At 34.1% G+C, this 17,159-nt stretch overlaps 1 protein-coding gene across 1 annotated transcript; it reads left to right on the top strand.

The window, feature by feature from the left end:
• The first annotated feature begins 3,208 nt into the window (after positions 1–3,208).
• LOC111045204 lies at positions 3,209–16,558 on the top strand. The gene is made up of 3 exons (XM_039437459.1): positions 3,209–3,406; positions 14,369–15,064; positions 15,944–16,558. Exons 1-3 carry the CDS (start codon positions 3,380–3,382, stop codon positions 16,250–16,252), a joined length of 1,032 nt encoding a protein of 343 aa, XP_039293393.1. The 5' UTR covers positions 3,209–3,379; the 3' UTR covers positions 16,253–16,558.
• Positions 16,559–17,159: the final 601 nt, after the last annotated feature.

The following is a 17,159-nucleotide window of genomic DNA, read 5'->3' as shown; positions in this document are numbered from 1 at the left end:
AAAATTTTGAAATTTCGGAATAGGGTTACTGTATGATTTCACTCTACTGGAATTTAGTCCTTTACTTGAAAATATTTTTACTTACGAACAACAAAAACTGAGAATTTTAAATTTTGACGAAGACAAATGAATAATGTAGATATTATTAAGTAACGAAAATTAATCAATGATTCGAATCACCCAATCAAGGCTTGATTGACAGATCTTCAATAGTTTTCATATAATCACTCTTATTTATGTATAGACAAAATGTCATATCAATTTTCCATTTATATTTTCTTCCCGAATACACCATGAATAGAATGGGACATGTCTAGAATGGTGTTATTATAAGAGTGGTTCAATTCCATGGAATTCATTGTGAGACGGCTACTGTCAAAACACAATAATGCTAGCCTGTGATTGGCTAACAGCTAAACTGTGTCGAAGGCTGGCTCATCCCACCAGCTTCTCGAGCTTTCTTCAGCTGCTCTCCCATTGGCTGAGCTGTTTGTCACATTGTCATCGTCCGCCATTTCGTGAGTTTAGGAGACCGTCATTTCCGAACTGAAAGCTGAAAGTCCTTAGTCGTCTTCTAATGATTACATTTTTCGTCTTTATTTGTCATATGATATCAAGTTTTATATTCCAATATCGGGGACCGAGTTTCGCTCTGAAGTACAAAAGCATAAACATTTATTACGAAAGAAGAAATTATAATAATAGTCATAGTTCATACAGAAATGTTCTATCTAATCACAGAGAATTGAGATTAATTCCCAGAGGAAAGCAAAAATTTCCCTCTCAAAGGCCCGGTTGCACAAAAGCCGGTAAAATTTTAATCCTGACTAATTTCACGTGAACCAAATCAAAGAAGACCATTTCAAAAAGCTGGTTCCACTGGAATTAATCAGGATAAAAAATAACCCGGCTTTTTTGCAACTGGCACTAAGTACCTGATTGAATGATTACAAAAGTTCAACAGCTGAGTCATAATTTTGACACAGTCCCACACACATAAACTCGCTCACTCACTTCCATCATCAACAAACGAAATAATAGTTATTATCAGATGTTTTTCCAAATATGAATAATAATTATCCTTTTAATGTCCTTCAGCGAGTTTTCCCAGGGATGAGACCTATTGCAATCGAATTTTTATATCATAAACCTACAAGGTCCAAATTTCGTGAAAATCGTTAGAGCCGTTTTCGATAATAACCAGATACAAATATAAATAACCAGATATAAAAATACAAAAATTACTCGCTTGATATAATAGGATTGACTCGTCTATCACTCTCGCGTCTCAATATTCGTTAGAGCCGTTTTCGAGATCTGGTGAAATACAAACATCTCAACATATAAACAGAAATTGCTCGTTTGGAAGTACAATGATCACTATATCAGAACAATTCTCTGGATCAAGATCAAACAATAAATAACATTTCCATTTGCTGTAAAAGCAACGTAACAGATTGGCTGATATGAGATGAAATAGATGTTAGACATTGAAAACATTGTACAAAAAGACAAAATCAAAATCTCACTTTTTGCTATTAGAAAAAATGACTAGCAGTCAGATATTTTACAATAAATGAATTAATTCATTAATTCATTTAGTGAGTGATTAATTCATTTATTGTAAAATATCTGACTGCTAGTCGTTTTTTCTAATAGCAAAAAGTGATTTAATAATGAGCAGCTCGTGATGGAAAACAACATTGAAGAATCAATATCTCTTCATAGAAGCAAAAAGCTGATTGATGTCTAAGTTTTGAGGTGGGAACAGAACGAATAAGTCGTAGTTCAGCTTTCAGTTTCGATCAGGTTGATCAGCTGGCAATGATAGACACATTTAATTAATTATTGTGATTGATTTAATTTAATTTGAAAGTATCTTTTTTCAATGTAAGAATGATTTTTGTGTGTTTTGAATATTGTAAATTGAGTGTGTAATTATTGAAGAATGTCATTGAAGTTTCACATAACCAAGCTACATTTGGACTGTTGTATAAATTATAATTGGAACCGTTTTGGGCTTATAAGCCTGTGAAACCTCATTCCGCTCTCTCTCATGCTTCACAATGTGTTTCTGTTACATGAAGGTCGAACACGAGCACGATATTAACTGAAAGATGAACCTGACTGTTCTGTTCGTACCCCAAGATGGTCACTAAGTAACCTACAATTAAATTTGAACTTGAAGTTCGAAGCTATAATGAAGATGAGCACAAACACTCATTTTCATTCAAACTAATCCCAGACACAAGTTGAAACTCATCAGATTTCTCTTCCATGAAGCATGTCAGCTTCTATATCACAACATGTTGGAATACAACTTGTTGCATGGAGCGTATTCATGTCTTTGGAATATATTGTAGAGCCCATTGAATTTGTTCGTGTTGAAATACAACTTGACTACTGCAACTTGCTGAAGTATGTTGGAATAGACCTATTCATATCATTGAAACTAATCACAGACGCTTGTTACAATGCACCAGATTTCTCTGCAATGAAACAAATTCAAATTCATATTAAAATTTTATTGGATAAAAGATACACACATTACATACTCAATATTACAATACAAGAACAAAAAACATGTTACCAACTATAATGCAACTTCTTTGAATGAAATTTGTTGCAAGTATAATGGACTCACTCATTCAAATTTCAGGACTCATTAAAATATTATGTACCAGTTGCAGTATGAACTTATTTTAGGATCCTTTTGAATTCTATAAGAGCATGTTGCAGTGTTCATTCGAAAGACTTACGTGTTAATCCTTTCCATTCATAGAATCGTAACCACCTAATTGAATACATGCATCGTGTCACAGATTATGTGCTGAAATCGAATGTATTGTATGACTCTACTACTACCACAATCACACTACTATTACTATCCCTATAACACTATTACACTACTGCCAACTGCTATCTGAGACAGATAAGAGTAGCATCAATCGCGACGATTCATAACCGTGTAACACTAATAACGTTACGTAATGCGGCGTTTATCGTAACGCCACTCCGGTGACCAATTGTCGTCAAGTTTTAAAACCTTTCTTATTGTCGTAGATTCGGCTCTCTGATTGGCTGAAAATCTATCATCACGATTAGGATAGGTGAGTGAGGTGGGGGGGGGAAGGAAAGGACATCCATTTCCATCCAGAAAAGCGTTTGACAGCTATAAGAGGTCTGGAAATAGTTTTCCAGCAGCATTTCACTGTTCATAACGATAACGAGAGTGGAGCGGTCTTGTTTTTCGCAGTTTTCTTCTAGTTTTTCTTGATTTTCCTCTGTTGTTGGGTGCAGCGATTGACCACAGTGTTGTGGTTACACAAGTTAGTGTTAAGTGTTGCCAGGTTTTTGTTCCAGTTTGCAAGCAACTGGTATGGAGTGCGGATATTTTCTCTTGATTGTAAGTAGTGTTTCATTTAGTTTTGTATTTATCTCTTTTTTTACATACTTCATTGACCGAGCGAAGTGAGGTCTAAGATTCAAGTCGACGGTTTGGCATTTCTCCTAATGTTTAAATGTTCATATGTTGCGCATTTACGGCGAAATGCGGTAATAGATTTTCATGAAATTTGACAGGTATGTTCCTTTCATAAATTGCGGGTCAACGTATATACTGGTAGTTCTGTGAACAGTAGACCTCACGCAGTATTCTCATCCACAAGTACCTGATAAAAACTATAGACCTTATGGAAATACAGCTGGCTTCTCCACACATCTGTGTAATCACTTGTCAGCTGATTTATGATGAATAATTCTATAAGATTTTTTTTTAATATTGGCGTATGTAGGAGGCTCCTTTTTCCTTTTATATTATCCTTGAAATGCAAAATCTCCAAAAACCTTGTATATACGTCGACGCGCAATTAAAAAGGAACATACCTGTCAAATTTCATGAAAATCTATTACCGCGTTTCACCGTAAATGCGCAACATATAAACATATAAACACATACACATATAAACATTTAAACAGTTAAACATTTAAACATTCAAACATTCAAATATTCAAACATTCAAACATTCAAACATTCGAACATTCAAACATTCAAACATTCAAACATTCAAACATTCAAACATTCAAACATTCAAACATTCAAACATTCAAACATTCAAACATTCAAACATTCAAACATTCAAACATTCAAACATTCAAACATTCAAACATTCAAACATCAAGAGAAATGCCAAACCGTTGACTTGAATCTTAGATCTCACTTCGTTCGGTCATCAAGGTTTTTGGAAATTTTGTATTTCAAGGATGATAATAAAAGGAAGAGGAGTCTCCTTTGAACGCCAATATTATCGTAAAAAGCAGTCTTGTATTATTCATCATAAGTCAGCTGTCTAGTGGACTATAATACTACCCTTTCAAAAACATCGTAAATCTTGAAAATGTCTCTTTCCATCAACGTTAGTAGACAGTTGACTATAATACTACCCTTTCAAAAACATCGAACATCTTGAAAATTGTATCTTTCTACATTCCGGGACGACACGTCACGGTACGATATGACAGAAAGCTATTTAGGATTTTTTCTAGACATTTCTAATTGATGAATTATTTATCAATTTTTAAGAAAACATAACAACAGGTCAATGTAACTTACTGAGCGCGAGGTCTACTGTTCACAGAACTACTAGTACTGTAGTTTCATGTTCAATCTATTATAAGCTAGTGATCGTACTGCAATTTATTAAATCTAATGAGCTTTTAAACTATTTTTTCACTTATACATTATTATTTAATCGCATTTAGTATTCTTCATCATTTCAAACTACAATTACTATAATAAAACAAAATAAATATTATAGCACCCTTTATTTAAAAAAAAAAACTATAAAATAGTTGAACAACTAGTTTCGGTTTACACCATCTTCAGCTTCTAAAATAAAATAAAATTCAATAACTGTTTACTTATTGATATAAAACGAACATGTGTTTAAATTAATATTACTAATTATTTCTGGTAAATAATTAAAACACATGTTCGTTTAATATCGATTAGTAAACAGTTATTGAATTTTATTTTATTTTAGAACCTGAAGATGGTGTAAACCGAAACTAGTTGTTCAACTATTTTAAAGTTTTTTTAAAGAATAAAGGGTGCTATAAGTTTTTTTTGTTTTATTAATTTAAATGCAGCCCATGTCAAGAAGTGTTTTACAATTACTATGTATTATACATCTCTTTGAACTAAAATTGTCACACATCATATTTGATACAGTATTATACGGTATCATGATGTACCGTATCATGATAAACCCTATCATATTATGATACGATCCAATCAATCTACTTGATATGAATGTTTGATCTCCAATCATGTTCTGTCAAAATTTCGAATATTAAAATCATCAAATTCTCAGTTTCAATTTGTCAATTTATTTGACTGGATATATATTAGGTATTCTAGCTATCGTATTGTATTGTATTGTAGGTATTGTTCTGATGAACAAGAATACTCAAAAATAATTTGGGACCCGTTTATGAAGGATAGAGGATATCCTTGTCGATACAAATTACAGGAATCATAACTCATGAGTTAAATGATTCAATGTAAGGAGACTGCGGATATCATTCACCAAAGATAACATACTTCTTCCAATCAGCTTTGTTTGTCTGAGACAAGAAGGTGGATTTTCAATCAATTGATTTTTCGAATTCAATTCAGAATACTTGTAATAAATTGTGAATATTTCTGTTCCCTATTAGGATAAGCTTAAAAGTTTTGTATCCGTGTGTAAAAAAATTACAATTTGTCAGTGAGTTCAGTGATAACGATTGAATACTTTCCATCAGAATAAATACTACATCTAAGACTGAAGATTTTTTCAAATCTCAATAACACACAACATATTTTTCAATTTCAAATAAATAAAAATTTCTTCTATTAATCAAATTAAGATTCTTTCTCCGTTGTGGATGCAGCCCACATGCGTTTTTGCTTGTGCGTGGGTAATGGAAAGTGTGAGAGTGATTTGATGAGATGATCAAATATCCATGCTTATCGGCGAGATTCGTACGCTCGCCCAGGTAGCGCTAGCAGACTGAGGAATGCAACGGGTTTGTAGAATAAATTATGAAATGTCTGTAAAATTATTTGGCAAATGAATTTCGTCTCGGCTATCCTGGCCGGCAATCTAAATGTTTCAAGTTTGTTATTTGGTCTCGTATTTCTCTAAATTTGAATTTTTCCTATTTTAGTAAAAATAATGTGAAATATTTCTTCTATGTTTGGTTTTGAAGCATCTAAATTCAAAAATCTTCTTGTGAAAATAATTAGGAACTGAACATTTTGTGAAGTGAACAACTACAAGACTTAACTTATTTCGGACTATGTGTAAACTTATCTAAATTTGGGAGAGGAATAGCACAAGGTTACCTTATTTTTTCTCTCTCTATCATTCTGATGATGTACTTATATTATAATGTACCAATAAAGAATAGAGAATATGGATATTGAGGGGGTGTGTGTGATGAGTTTCAAAAGAGACAATAACAAACAAGAATTTTGAAGCTTGAAATAACTAAAAATTTACACCCTAAATATTCCTTTTTTCAGATTCAAGAATAAAGGAAAGAATCATTTTCCCCACATTTTAATCCACACAAAAATCTTGTCAACCCACATGAATGTGGGCTAACCTGCTTGAAACAATTCCGTGAATGGTTGCTCATTATCCTACGTCATTTATGTTGACAACCCTACAGCACTCGAGATTTACATCTAAATGCATCATAATATTAATTACTCTTCACATGTTGTTGATGGACAAACTCACAAACATGTTTGAAACTCACTTGACGGGAAACCCTTTTGAATGTCACTCACTGTTTGTCAAATTTGATGAGAATGATTAAATGTTGAATAAGTTTCACTTGAAATAGTCAGCATCTCTCATAGATAACATTAATGTTTCAAATCCAACTGATGCTGACAATTAAACCACACTATAATGTCTAGTGGGTTTCACTCCATACTGTCACCATTCCGTATGGATATAACATCAATGTTTCTCATATAACTGATACTGACACTTAGTAAATCTCACTATGATGGAGTGGGTTTCAGCATAATTGTGTTTTGATTGGATGTACTGTTATAGTGAGGTCTACTTTATAATGAGAGTGGAGAAAGATGGGAGAACAACGTTGCCGAGCCTCTGTCTTGTCAATACCTTCTATAGATGGTAGCTGATATAGGTTTATTGATGTGATATTAATACTGTTCATTCTCGTTTAGAATAATCAATTATATTTTATTAAGAAAGAAATTATATTTTCCAATAATTTCATAATTGAGATGAGAGATTTTGTTAACTAATTAACAATTCTACATTGTTGTCTTGTCAATGCATTCTATAGACGGTAGCCGATACAGGTTTATTGATGTATATTAACTGTTCATTCTCGTTTAAAATAATCAATTGTATCTGATCAAGCAAGAAATTTTATTTTTTCAAAAATTTCATAATTAAGATGAAATATTTTGTTAATAATGCATCAATTCTACATTGTTAAACGACGATCTGGCAACAGAGCAAAGCGAGAAAGAGATAGCGCTAACCGTTTTGTTGAATGATAGACAAGGATAGCTATACCATTGCTAATCAAACACTGCCATTATAACGTGGACCTCACTATGAATAGGGACAATCACTTTCCATATGAATAACATGGTTGCTTCTCATTTTACCAATTATAAAAGTTGAAATTTACTTAAATGAATGATTTTTTTATTGGAAGTTCAGTTGTAGATGCTTGTATACACCAGAGGTGGAACAATGTCAAAAATATAATATTATTTCATGGAAGGAATTTTTTTTGTGGAGGATGATACACATAAAACTAGGGTCCATGTGTGGGATGAATGGTATATTATAATGAGGGGATGAGGAAAAAAAATATATGTTTTTTGACCAGGATAAACTCACACTCGACATTGATCTTTCTATTGGTGTCTTGAATGTTCATAACAGTTCTCTAGAGTGAGATTCAGGCTATAGAGTCAGCACCTGATTGACATTGGTATCATATTCTTGTCTGTCATTTGAAATTGGAAATAACTTTATCTACGTTTTCACAACACTTCTATGAAAGTACCTCCATGAATTTGAGAGTCTCGTGTCCCTTGGAATCTCCACTATTGCGATAATTCATGAGGTTTATGAGGGAACTATGTTACATTACAGTACTCTATGATTCTTTTGAAAAGTTACTCCAGCTTAAACTTGTAACATTCTGGGAGGCACTAATGCAACAACGAAGGATACTGTTTTATGCGGGGTATCAATTGAAATATTTTCCAGTAGACGAGTTGTGAAAGTATTTAGAATTGTGGGAAATTAGAAACCATCTATTGGGAAAATTCTTAAATCTCCGATGTTTAGGAATTATACTTATCACAACTTACTCATAGAATATTTAGAGAGAAACAAGAATATTTTGCTGAATTCGGTTGTCAGATATGCAATGTAATGTTCGACATTACATTGACATAATGTTTGACATTGCATCGCCGTAGACAAAGTTCGAATCAATTTAAAATTGTCTGTGAATGTCAAATTTATTTGTTCATTCATCATCCAAACTTGGTAGAAAATAGAAAACCAATGTTACAATGGAAAATAACAATAGAAAAACAAATCCGAGTGAAATCATTGAATACTTAACCAATTCTTTTATGAGTAAGTGAAAAATTAAAACTTAAGCAGGGAATAACAATAGAAAAACAAATTCGAGTAGAATCAGTGAATACTTAACCAATTCTCTCATGAGTAAGTAAAAAATTAAAACTCAAGCAGGGAAGTATATAAAATGAGCGTCGTGTTTTGATTAGTTGATGGGAGGAGTTCAATGATTGATGGATGCATGTCGCCCTATCATTGGCTGACACAAACTCCAAATCTCAGGGCACCACTATCAGTAATAATAATAAGAAGAAGAAGAAAAAGAAGAAGAAGTAGAAAAAGAAGGAGAAGAAGAAGAAGAAGAAGAAGAAGAAGAAGAAGGAGAAGAAGAAGGAGAAGAAGAATCCTCTGAATAATATCATAGAATAACGAATCTACCGCCATTGGAAGTATCGGTACTCTCTGATAATGAAAAAAAATCAATGAATAATGAATAGATGAATCTAGGAATGAAGGAATGAATATTATAATAAATACCATTCTCCAATATTCATTTATTCATTTTCTTATTCCGTCCATCAACATGTGATCGAATTACTGATAGGCTAGTTTGTAACAATAACTTCCAGAATTATACTGATAACAGCTTCACAAGGATTATAATGCAAAAATTACTAACTTCCTGACTAACTTCTAGAGAAAGGTATGTGTTCACTCTCTACTTGTATCCATTAATGATTGTTGCATACAGTGAAAAAGAATATGACATTGTTTTGTTACACTCTGTGGAACAGAAGCTGTCTCTAACGAAAGTGAATGAAGGTTATCCCTTCGCTTTCATGACTGAAGTGTGTCCAATTGTAACAGTAGTAAAATGACTTTGTCAATGTGCGCTGACAATCGCATCTGTCAATGTCAACTGGCTTATAGAAATACTGCAATTTGAGCAAAATACTGTTTATTCGTCCCGAAGATAGTAGTTCTGTGTACAGTAGACATTGCGCAGTTATATCCCTTTTACTACCAACGTTTTTCACATACACAAAATACCAAGTGGGGTAACTGGGTTACCCCAACAAGATTTCTGTTTTATAAAATTATTTTATATCTTCTCTTGTTAATTCATTGATCAAATGCATCACAAAGGCTATTAATATGATTAAAAATAAATTTCTTTGATGAAAAATATGTTTTCAATCAAAAACTGACAAGACAACAAAATTGAGCATTCTATCATATTGTTGTAGTGGAAATGTTGTCGAATAATTAAATCATGGTTATAGAGAAGCAATTCCTTTAATTTAGATTTCAAGTGATCATAATGAATCAGTTTTGGCAAGAAAATAAGAATTGAACATTAAATTGATATCTGATGTATTCCGATGATACATGAGATATACCAAACATTTTCATGACATGGAATACCAAGTGGGGTAATAGAGTAACCCCAAGGAGAAATCTGCTCATAATTTCAAAAATAAGAGGAATGAAATGATTTTATGATAAAAATGACTAAAGTGATATGTTTTTAACAAGTACTCAACGTTTCAATGAAATACATCAACGTTATCTACAAAAAAATAAACAAAATGTGGGCTGGGGTAGTCCAATTACGCCGCTTGGTAGTAGAAGGGATATCAAAGCAAAGCCTCCCCTACAGCAATCATTCAACAGTTCTTTCTTTACCTCAACTCTGAATATATTCAACCCCTGTACATGCCTTCGGGTATACTGGATATGAATTGATTATACAAATCTTATCACTCCCCACTATGCTCTCATACATATAGTCCAAGGTATGTCATCTCTCAAATCTTTTCTATTTCCAGTTCCATGCTTCAGTAGACCGCGAGAAAGTAATCCGATGAGAGTATATACAAAATAAATATGGACGAATGCACGTTGTCAGATAAGAGTTGATCAAAGTTATCTGATAATATCAATATTTTTATAATACACTGGACAAATCGGCAACGTCTAATGTTTCGCGGGGTGAAGGGGACTCAGCACTTACAATTTCCATGGGATTTCATTAGATGCTGTATGACATGATAGAATGGCAACGTTGTTAAGTAGTCTGTCAACTGGACAGCCCGAGTTAAAAGCAGTGAAGAGTCAGAAGAAATAGATCAAGTCGCATTCAGTTATTAATTGCATGCAAATTCATGATAATCCACGTGATTGCTGATGAATTACATTAATTCTAAAGTCTGATTTAGTGGATTAGATCTAGTAGAAAGTGGATTAGAATTAGTGTTAGCTTTTCAACAAATGACGGAAACTGCAGACGCGGAGTAGGCCTACCTACTGTTGAGACACTTTTCTGTGCTTCGGAGATTATTTTCCTTCTTTTTTCACAGAAGGAGAAGACCAAGAACAAGAAAAAGAAAAGAGAAGAACAATAACAAGAGAAGAGAAGGACAAGAACAAAAAGATGGGAGAGGAGTAGATAGTATAGTATTTCTATCTCACGATAATATTCTGAATTCTGACAGTAATAAGTTTAGACCGCGCGTGAGAAATCACCGTTTGAAACAACGGACCATTTCGAAACAACAAATTTCATGCTCAGATCGAATTGGCATAAAAATAATACATTTCCAATGGCGGTGATAACCTGTTGTATAATTCAATCTATATTCTCCTCAACGCTCTCTTTTCAGTCAAGAGCGGTACAGCAATACCTGAATATTTGGAAATAATAACTGCAAATAGACTAGTAGTTCTGTGAACAGTAGACCTCGCGCTCAGTAACTTACATTGACCTGTTGTTATGTTTTCTTAAAAAATAATGAATAATTCATCAATTTGAAATGTCTGGAAGAAATTCTAACTAAACATAGAGCTTTCTGATCGTACCGTGACGTGTCGTCCCGGAATGTGAGTGTGAGCGCTGTTATCAGGTCTGGCTGCAACTGTCTACAACATTGATAGAAAGATAAATTTTCAAGATGTTCGATGTTTTTGAAAGGGTAGTATTATAGTCAACTGTCTACTAACGTTGATGGAGAGATACATTCTCAAGATGTTCGATGTTTTTGAACGGGTAGTATTATAGTCAACCGTCTACTAACGTTGATGGAAAGATACATTTTCAAGATGTTCGATGTTTTTGAACGGGTAGTATCATAGTCAACTGTCTACTAACGTTGATGGAAAGATACATTTTCAAGATGTTTGATGTTTTGTTTTTGATCGGGTAGTATTGTAGTCCACTAAACAGCTGATTTATGATGAATAATTCTATAGTCTGATTTTTACGGTAATATTGGCGTATGAAGGAGGCTCCTTTTTCCTCTTATATTATCCTTGAAATGCAAAATTTCCAACCTTGTATATACGTCGACGCACAATTTAGAAAAGGAACATACCTGTCAAATTTCATGAAAATCTATTACCGCGTTTCGCCGTAAATGCGCAACATATAAACATTTAAACATTAAGAGAAATGCCAAACCGTCGACTTGAATCTTAGATCTCACTTTGCTCAGTCAATCAAGACTCTACAAATGGATTTAAAGTATGGACGATAAAAAATCACTTATCCAATTTGAGCGTAGGCCTAATAGAATTGTATCACGTCTGATGAACTTACAATATTTCAATGGAGTTGAAATTAAAGGCAAAAACTAAATTACTAATCCAAATTCGTAAGATTGGATGAAGACTATACGAGTATATAGATATAAATACGGTGGGGTAAAAGAAAGGAGATGGGGCCGCGCTACCTTTGCACTGGGCTATTGTTCCAAAAAGGTGCATCCTCCAACTCTCGACTAGCATACTTTATTGTCCTCTGATTCCGCTTCATTACTCTCATTAGTGGCTCCGTGTGCTTTCTTGAAGGCAATTCTAGCTGGTAGCACCAACTTATTCATTACTTTGCCACTATACATCTGTTACTTGTATTCTCTGCAATTATTGGATGTAAATCAGTGATCAAGTACTTTTAATTATTGTATTATTCCCAATGGTTCATTTGATGAAACTCAACTTGCTCACAATCTGTATACAGACTAAATTGAGTTACATACAATTCGATACTCATTGAACGTACGATTTTTTGGCGTCCTTTCGAATTCTATTAGATTGAACACAACTTGGCAAATATATGATGTGTATCATATGTTTGTCAAGTCCCATTGGATCTCATAGAATTTATGAGGACGGCTAACAAATGTACGTCCAAAAATCGATGTGGGCTTCACACACCACGTACGTTTCATTAAATTTTGTACTTGTCATCGATACTAATGTGTGTGTTTATCCAATCACTGTATGCTACCACTGGTTTACAGCTGAAAGTGCCTTCAAGTAACCACACTGGTACACCAATTTATTGCTTGGAGTGGTAAACCGAACAATAGACCAAGAAAATGTCGAAATTTAATAACAATAGGTGACCACTGAAGAGTCTTAGAACTTCTACCTGTCCATCGATTGTTTTCGGCGGCCCCGTCTCATTTCTTCAACCTAATACGGTGTCGAAACCATGAGATAAGATTGGTTTAGTTATGATTACAGATATTAAATACATACTTCCCCATCCCATATTCCAATTTTCATATCACTCTCGTTTTTCCACATGAATCCTAAATTTATACCATCAAATTGAAAGAGCTAGATCACATAGAGCAAATGAAAAACAACATTAAAATGATCCCCAACTGAAACCTCAGGTCAGGATTTGTAATCAATCAACTTCACCCAACTGAGGTAATTCAAAAAACGAAATTGATTACACTGATAATGAATGTGAATAATTTAATACTGAAAGTGATAATTTGATAAATGAGTGACTAAGTGAGGATTTATTGAAGGGTGGATACAGTTGAGAGTGTTGAGATAAATAATGTAATCATCAATTATTTAAATTGGTTAATGCTTGCAGTGTAGAATGAATATCAAAGCGCATGGGACTCATATGGCTAATACCGTTTTTCATGTTGATACCCAATCATATCAAATCAATGTTGGTCTCATTACTCTCATTTTTCAACCTCACTTGCATTTTCATCATCTACTTTGTTTTCAGATTCACTTGAATCTAATATTCATACATTGCCTGGCTTTAATGAAGGACATCTCTGTTATTGCTGAATCAATCTAATGGATAATATTCTGGAATACATTCACTCACTAGGAATGTGGAACATGATTGATTCACACTACTTACAATATTGATGAAATCTGGAAATTGAGAGGGGCCGGAGATAGCTTTAGCATAAAGGAACAGCACGGCACTTATAGATGGGGATTTCTAAGAAAAAGTTTTTTATCTGCTTGGAGTAGATCTGATTGAAAAAGTATTTTACTTCACAAGGACGGGAAGGGGCCTTTTGCAGGCGAGAATAATGTATCTGATGAGCACTGCAAAAGACATTCAGGTACACTAATTTTTGTCATAATAATCTAAAGAAGAATAATTGAGAAATAGAAAACATTACCTGCTTGTGCTGAAGTTACTACATGCATTCTATAAACATAACCTAGTTTACAAATTCCGAATCAGGAGTTTTGTGGAAGTTGACAAAACTTCAACCTGGAGCGCTAAAAGTGGTTTTTTGTAAGTAGTTTTGCTGTTCTTAGTCTGGAACTAGGAAACATACTCGACTGTGAAGAAAACATATGGTTTTATTACAGTAGAGTATGCTGTAATGAGAATCATATATTTATTTGTTCTGCGAACAGCTGTTTACCAGCTTGATTACATGCTTGATTTCTGCTTTCAGATGCTCACCTTCATGCTACTCATCCAAGCCATTCACAGCAAGGAACCCGACAAAACCTCCAACAAACCCCAAAAACCCACCGCCTCAAAACGTGACCTCGAACCGCAACCCTCGAAGAAAACCGAGAAACGAGGTCTAGAAATTCCCAGATCAGAAGCCTTCAGTTACACCTACGTAGTCCAAAACCATGGAAAACTTCGCAAGGTCATCCATGTAGCCTCAGCACCTGAACAAGACTCTGATGAGGTTATACCTTATGGTGAGGGGATGTACCATAACCCCCATAACCTTCAAAACCTCCATAACTCACATAACCTTCAACACAACCTCCATTACAGTCCTGAATATGATTACCATAACCCGTATAACCAGGAAGGTGGGGGCGATTATGATGGACAGGCTCCTGAGGATGGTTATAGTCATAATGAGTTTCTGGAGGAAGGTGGTTATAGACCGGAAGTAGGTCATAGACCGGAAGTGGGTTATAGGCCGGAAGTTGGTTATAGGCCGGATCTGTTTTCTGGAGAGCAGATTCCTTACCTGGGCCCAGTTTATGTGACAGCCAAACCAGTGCTGGCGTCTCCAGAGTTCAGGAAAGCTCCTGTGCCCTCAGTGCCTGCTAGATTATCGTATCCACTGTTCACGCCATATCATGGGTATGTGGATGATACGCATAGGCACCCACATCATACAAAGGTGAGTTGAATATTAATATTATATTTTAGAAGTACTATTGAATTTTGATAGAAGTTGTCAATATTTTCTAATAAAGTATTTCAATATGGCTACTTGAATTGATGAATCGTTATTATAGAAATTACTGGTACCCTCTTCACAATCAAATTTTGTCACTTGAAATTGAAATGACTTTTCAAAGCTGGTAGTAATTATGTAGAAAATTTAGAAGAAGGTATTGGTGATTTCTAAAAATAATTGAAAAATTTAGATATTGTGAAATATTATGAATTTCACCCTAGAAACAGAGATGTTGCGGCTTTTCTCCATATTAAGGTGGAATGAGACAGATGTTATCAGTTCCATATAATTTATTTGAGCCAAACTATAGTTTTAATCCACTTCAGGCGTCATCATGAGTGATCTTTGAGTAGACTGCCTAACAAGACTACTGATGATGATGCCTTAAGTGCATTGAAACTATAATTTGGCTACTGATCTCTCCAAACTATGGTTTGGAAACTGTTAGTTATGTGGAACTGACAACATCTATTCCATTCCACCTTGAAGTATAATATTTGAAATATCATACTATTTATAATTATAATTATATTATATTCCATGAACTATTTTGAATATTATACTTCTAAATAGACCAAACTCTCACTCAATTCTATATCTTCATTGGTTCATGGTTTCTTGTAACAACTACTATAAGAAATGTTATATTTAGTTTCCAAATTGTAAATGAAAATGAAGAAAGATTATACTTTTAAACAGTCAAAACTCCCAATCAATTCTATCTCTTCATTGAGTTTGGTTTCTTGTAACAACTATTATCAAAAATGATTTATCAATTTTTCAAAAATTGAAAATTGTTTGATTTTTTTCAATTTACAGATCACCTACCCCCTCCACATCGGCAAGACCTACGTGCTGCCCTACAACACGCGCCCTTTTGCGCACCCTTCACCGCCCGACAAGTCTCTCCTTGTCTACGCGTCACCCTCTCCCTCATACGTGGTCACACATGACGGCGAGAGTGGACTCTACAACACACTCAAGTTCTCACCGACGGTCATCCCCTACACGATCACCGTCAACCGACATCCGGTCGACTTTGGAGGGGGTGGGAGAGCTCTCCTACATGCTACCCCCACCCCTGCCACTGTGTCCGAGGAGGAGGTGGCGATAGAGGTTAGGAAGTGATCAAATGTGCCAAAACTTGCAAAACTAGACTTAAAACTTATAAAATGTCTCGTACTCAAAAACACTCAATATTTTGTTACATTTTAAGTACTCAATGTTATATCATGTGACTTTCTTCAGTCTGTTCTGTATATTTTTAGCATAGAGAAAGATTAGCATGAGAAGATATTCTATGGTATAGAGAGCGTATGGTCTCAAATTCCACTGTTAACTCAAGCCAATAGATCTATAGTGAGGTCCACGTTATAATGGCAATGAAGAAAGATAGGAGAAAAACGTTGCCAAGTATCTCCATTTTGCCACTGACTGTACACAGTTGTTACTCAATTCATCCCATTGAATTCAATCTAATAATAATTATCATTTTCTTGATAAAATAATCAGTTTAATGTCAAATTGATCAAGAAAATATATTTTTTCATAATTTCATTGAAAAATTTGCGTTCATAACTGAGATCAGATTTTTATTTCTATTTAAACCTGAAATGGCGGCTAATTTAAAAAGCTGTGATAGAACAATCTGAATTTCAAAACAACAGAAATTAAGTTATTTGGTAGTTATTCTATTCCAATAGAAATCCTATTCGAGAATAAGTAATTCCAATGGATTAATTCTGGAATAACTCTTCAAGATTATTTATACCGGTGCGAGTATGTCTAACCTATACGTGTAGGCTAACTGAAGCATGGATGAAATCTAGGATGGTTAGTTATCAACTTTCAAAGTGTCATTTCAGGTTTTTTAATTTGTGTTTCTCATACGGTAATGTTTTAAAATTATTTCATGGTTTCTAAAAATACATTTTAAATCAATTATACGACTTGTGAGCTCAAGTATTTTGATAGAATGAAGACAAAAAATGGCGGCTGAGAATGGTTTGTTCACTTTTGTACAGTCACTGTCAAA

Source organism: Nilaparvata lugens, chromosome 11 (genome assembly GCF_014356525.2).
Source record: "Nilaparvata lugens isolate BPH chromosome 11, ASM1435652v1, whole genome shotgun sequence".
In the NCBI taxonomy this organism is placed as follows: domain Eukaryota; kingdom Metazoa; phylum Arthropoda; class Insecta; order Hemiptera; family Delphacidae; genus Nilaparvata; species Nilaparvata lugens.
The sequence above is the reverse complement of the archived record's forward strand: the minus strand, read 5'-3'. Positions and strand labels throughout refer to the sequence as shown.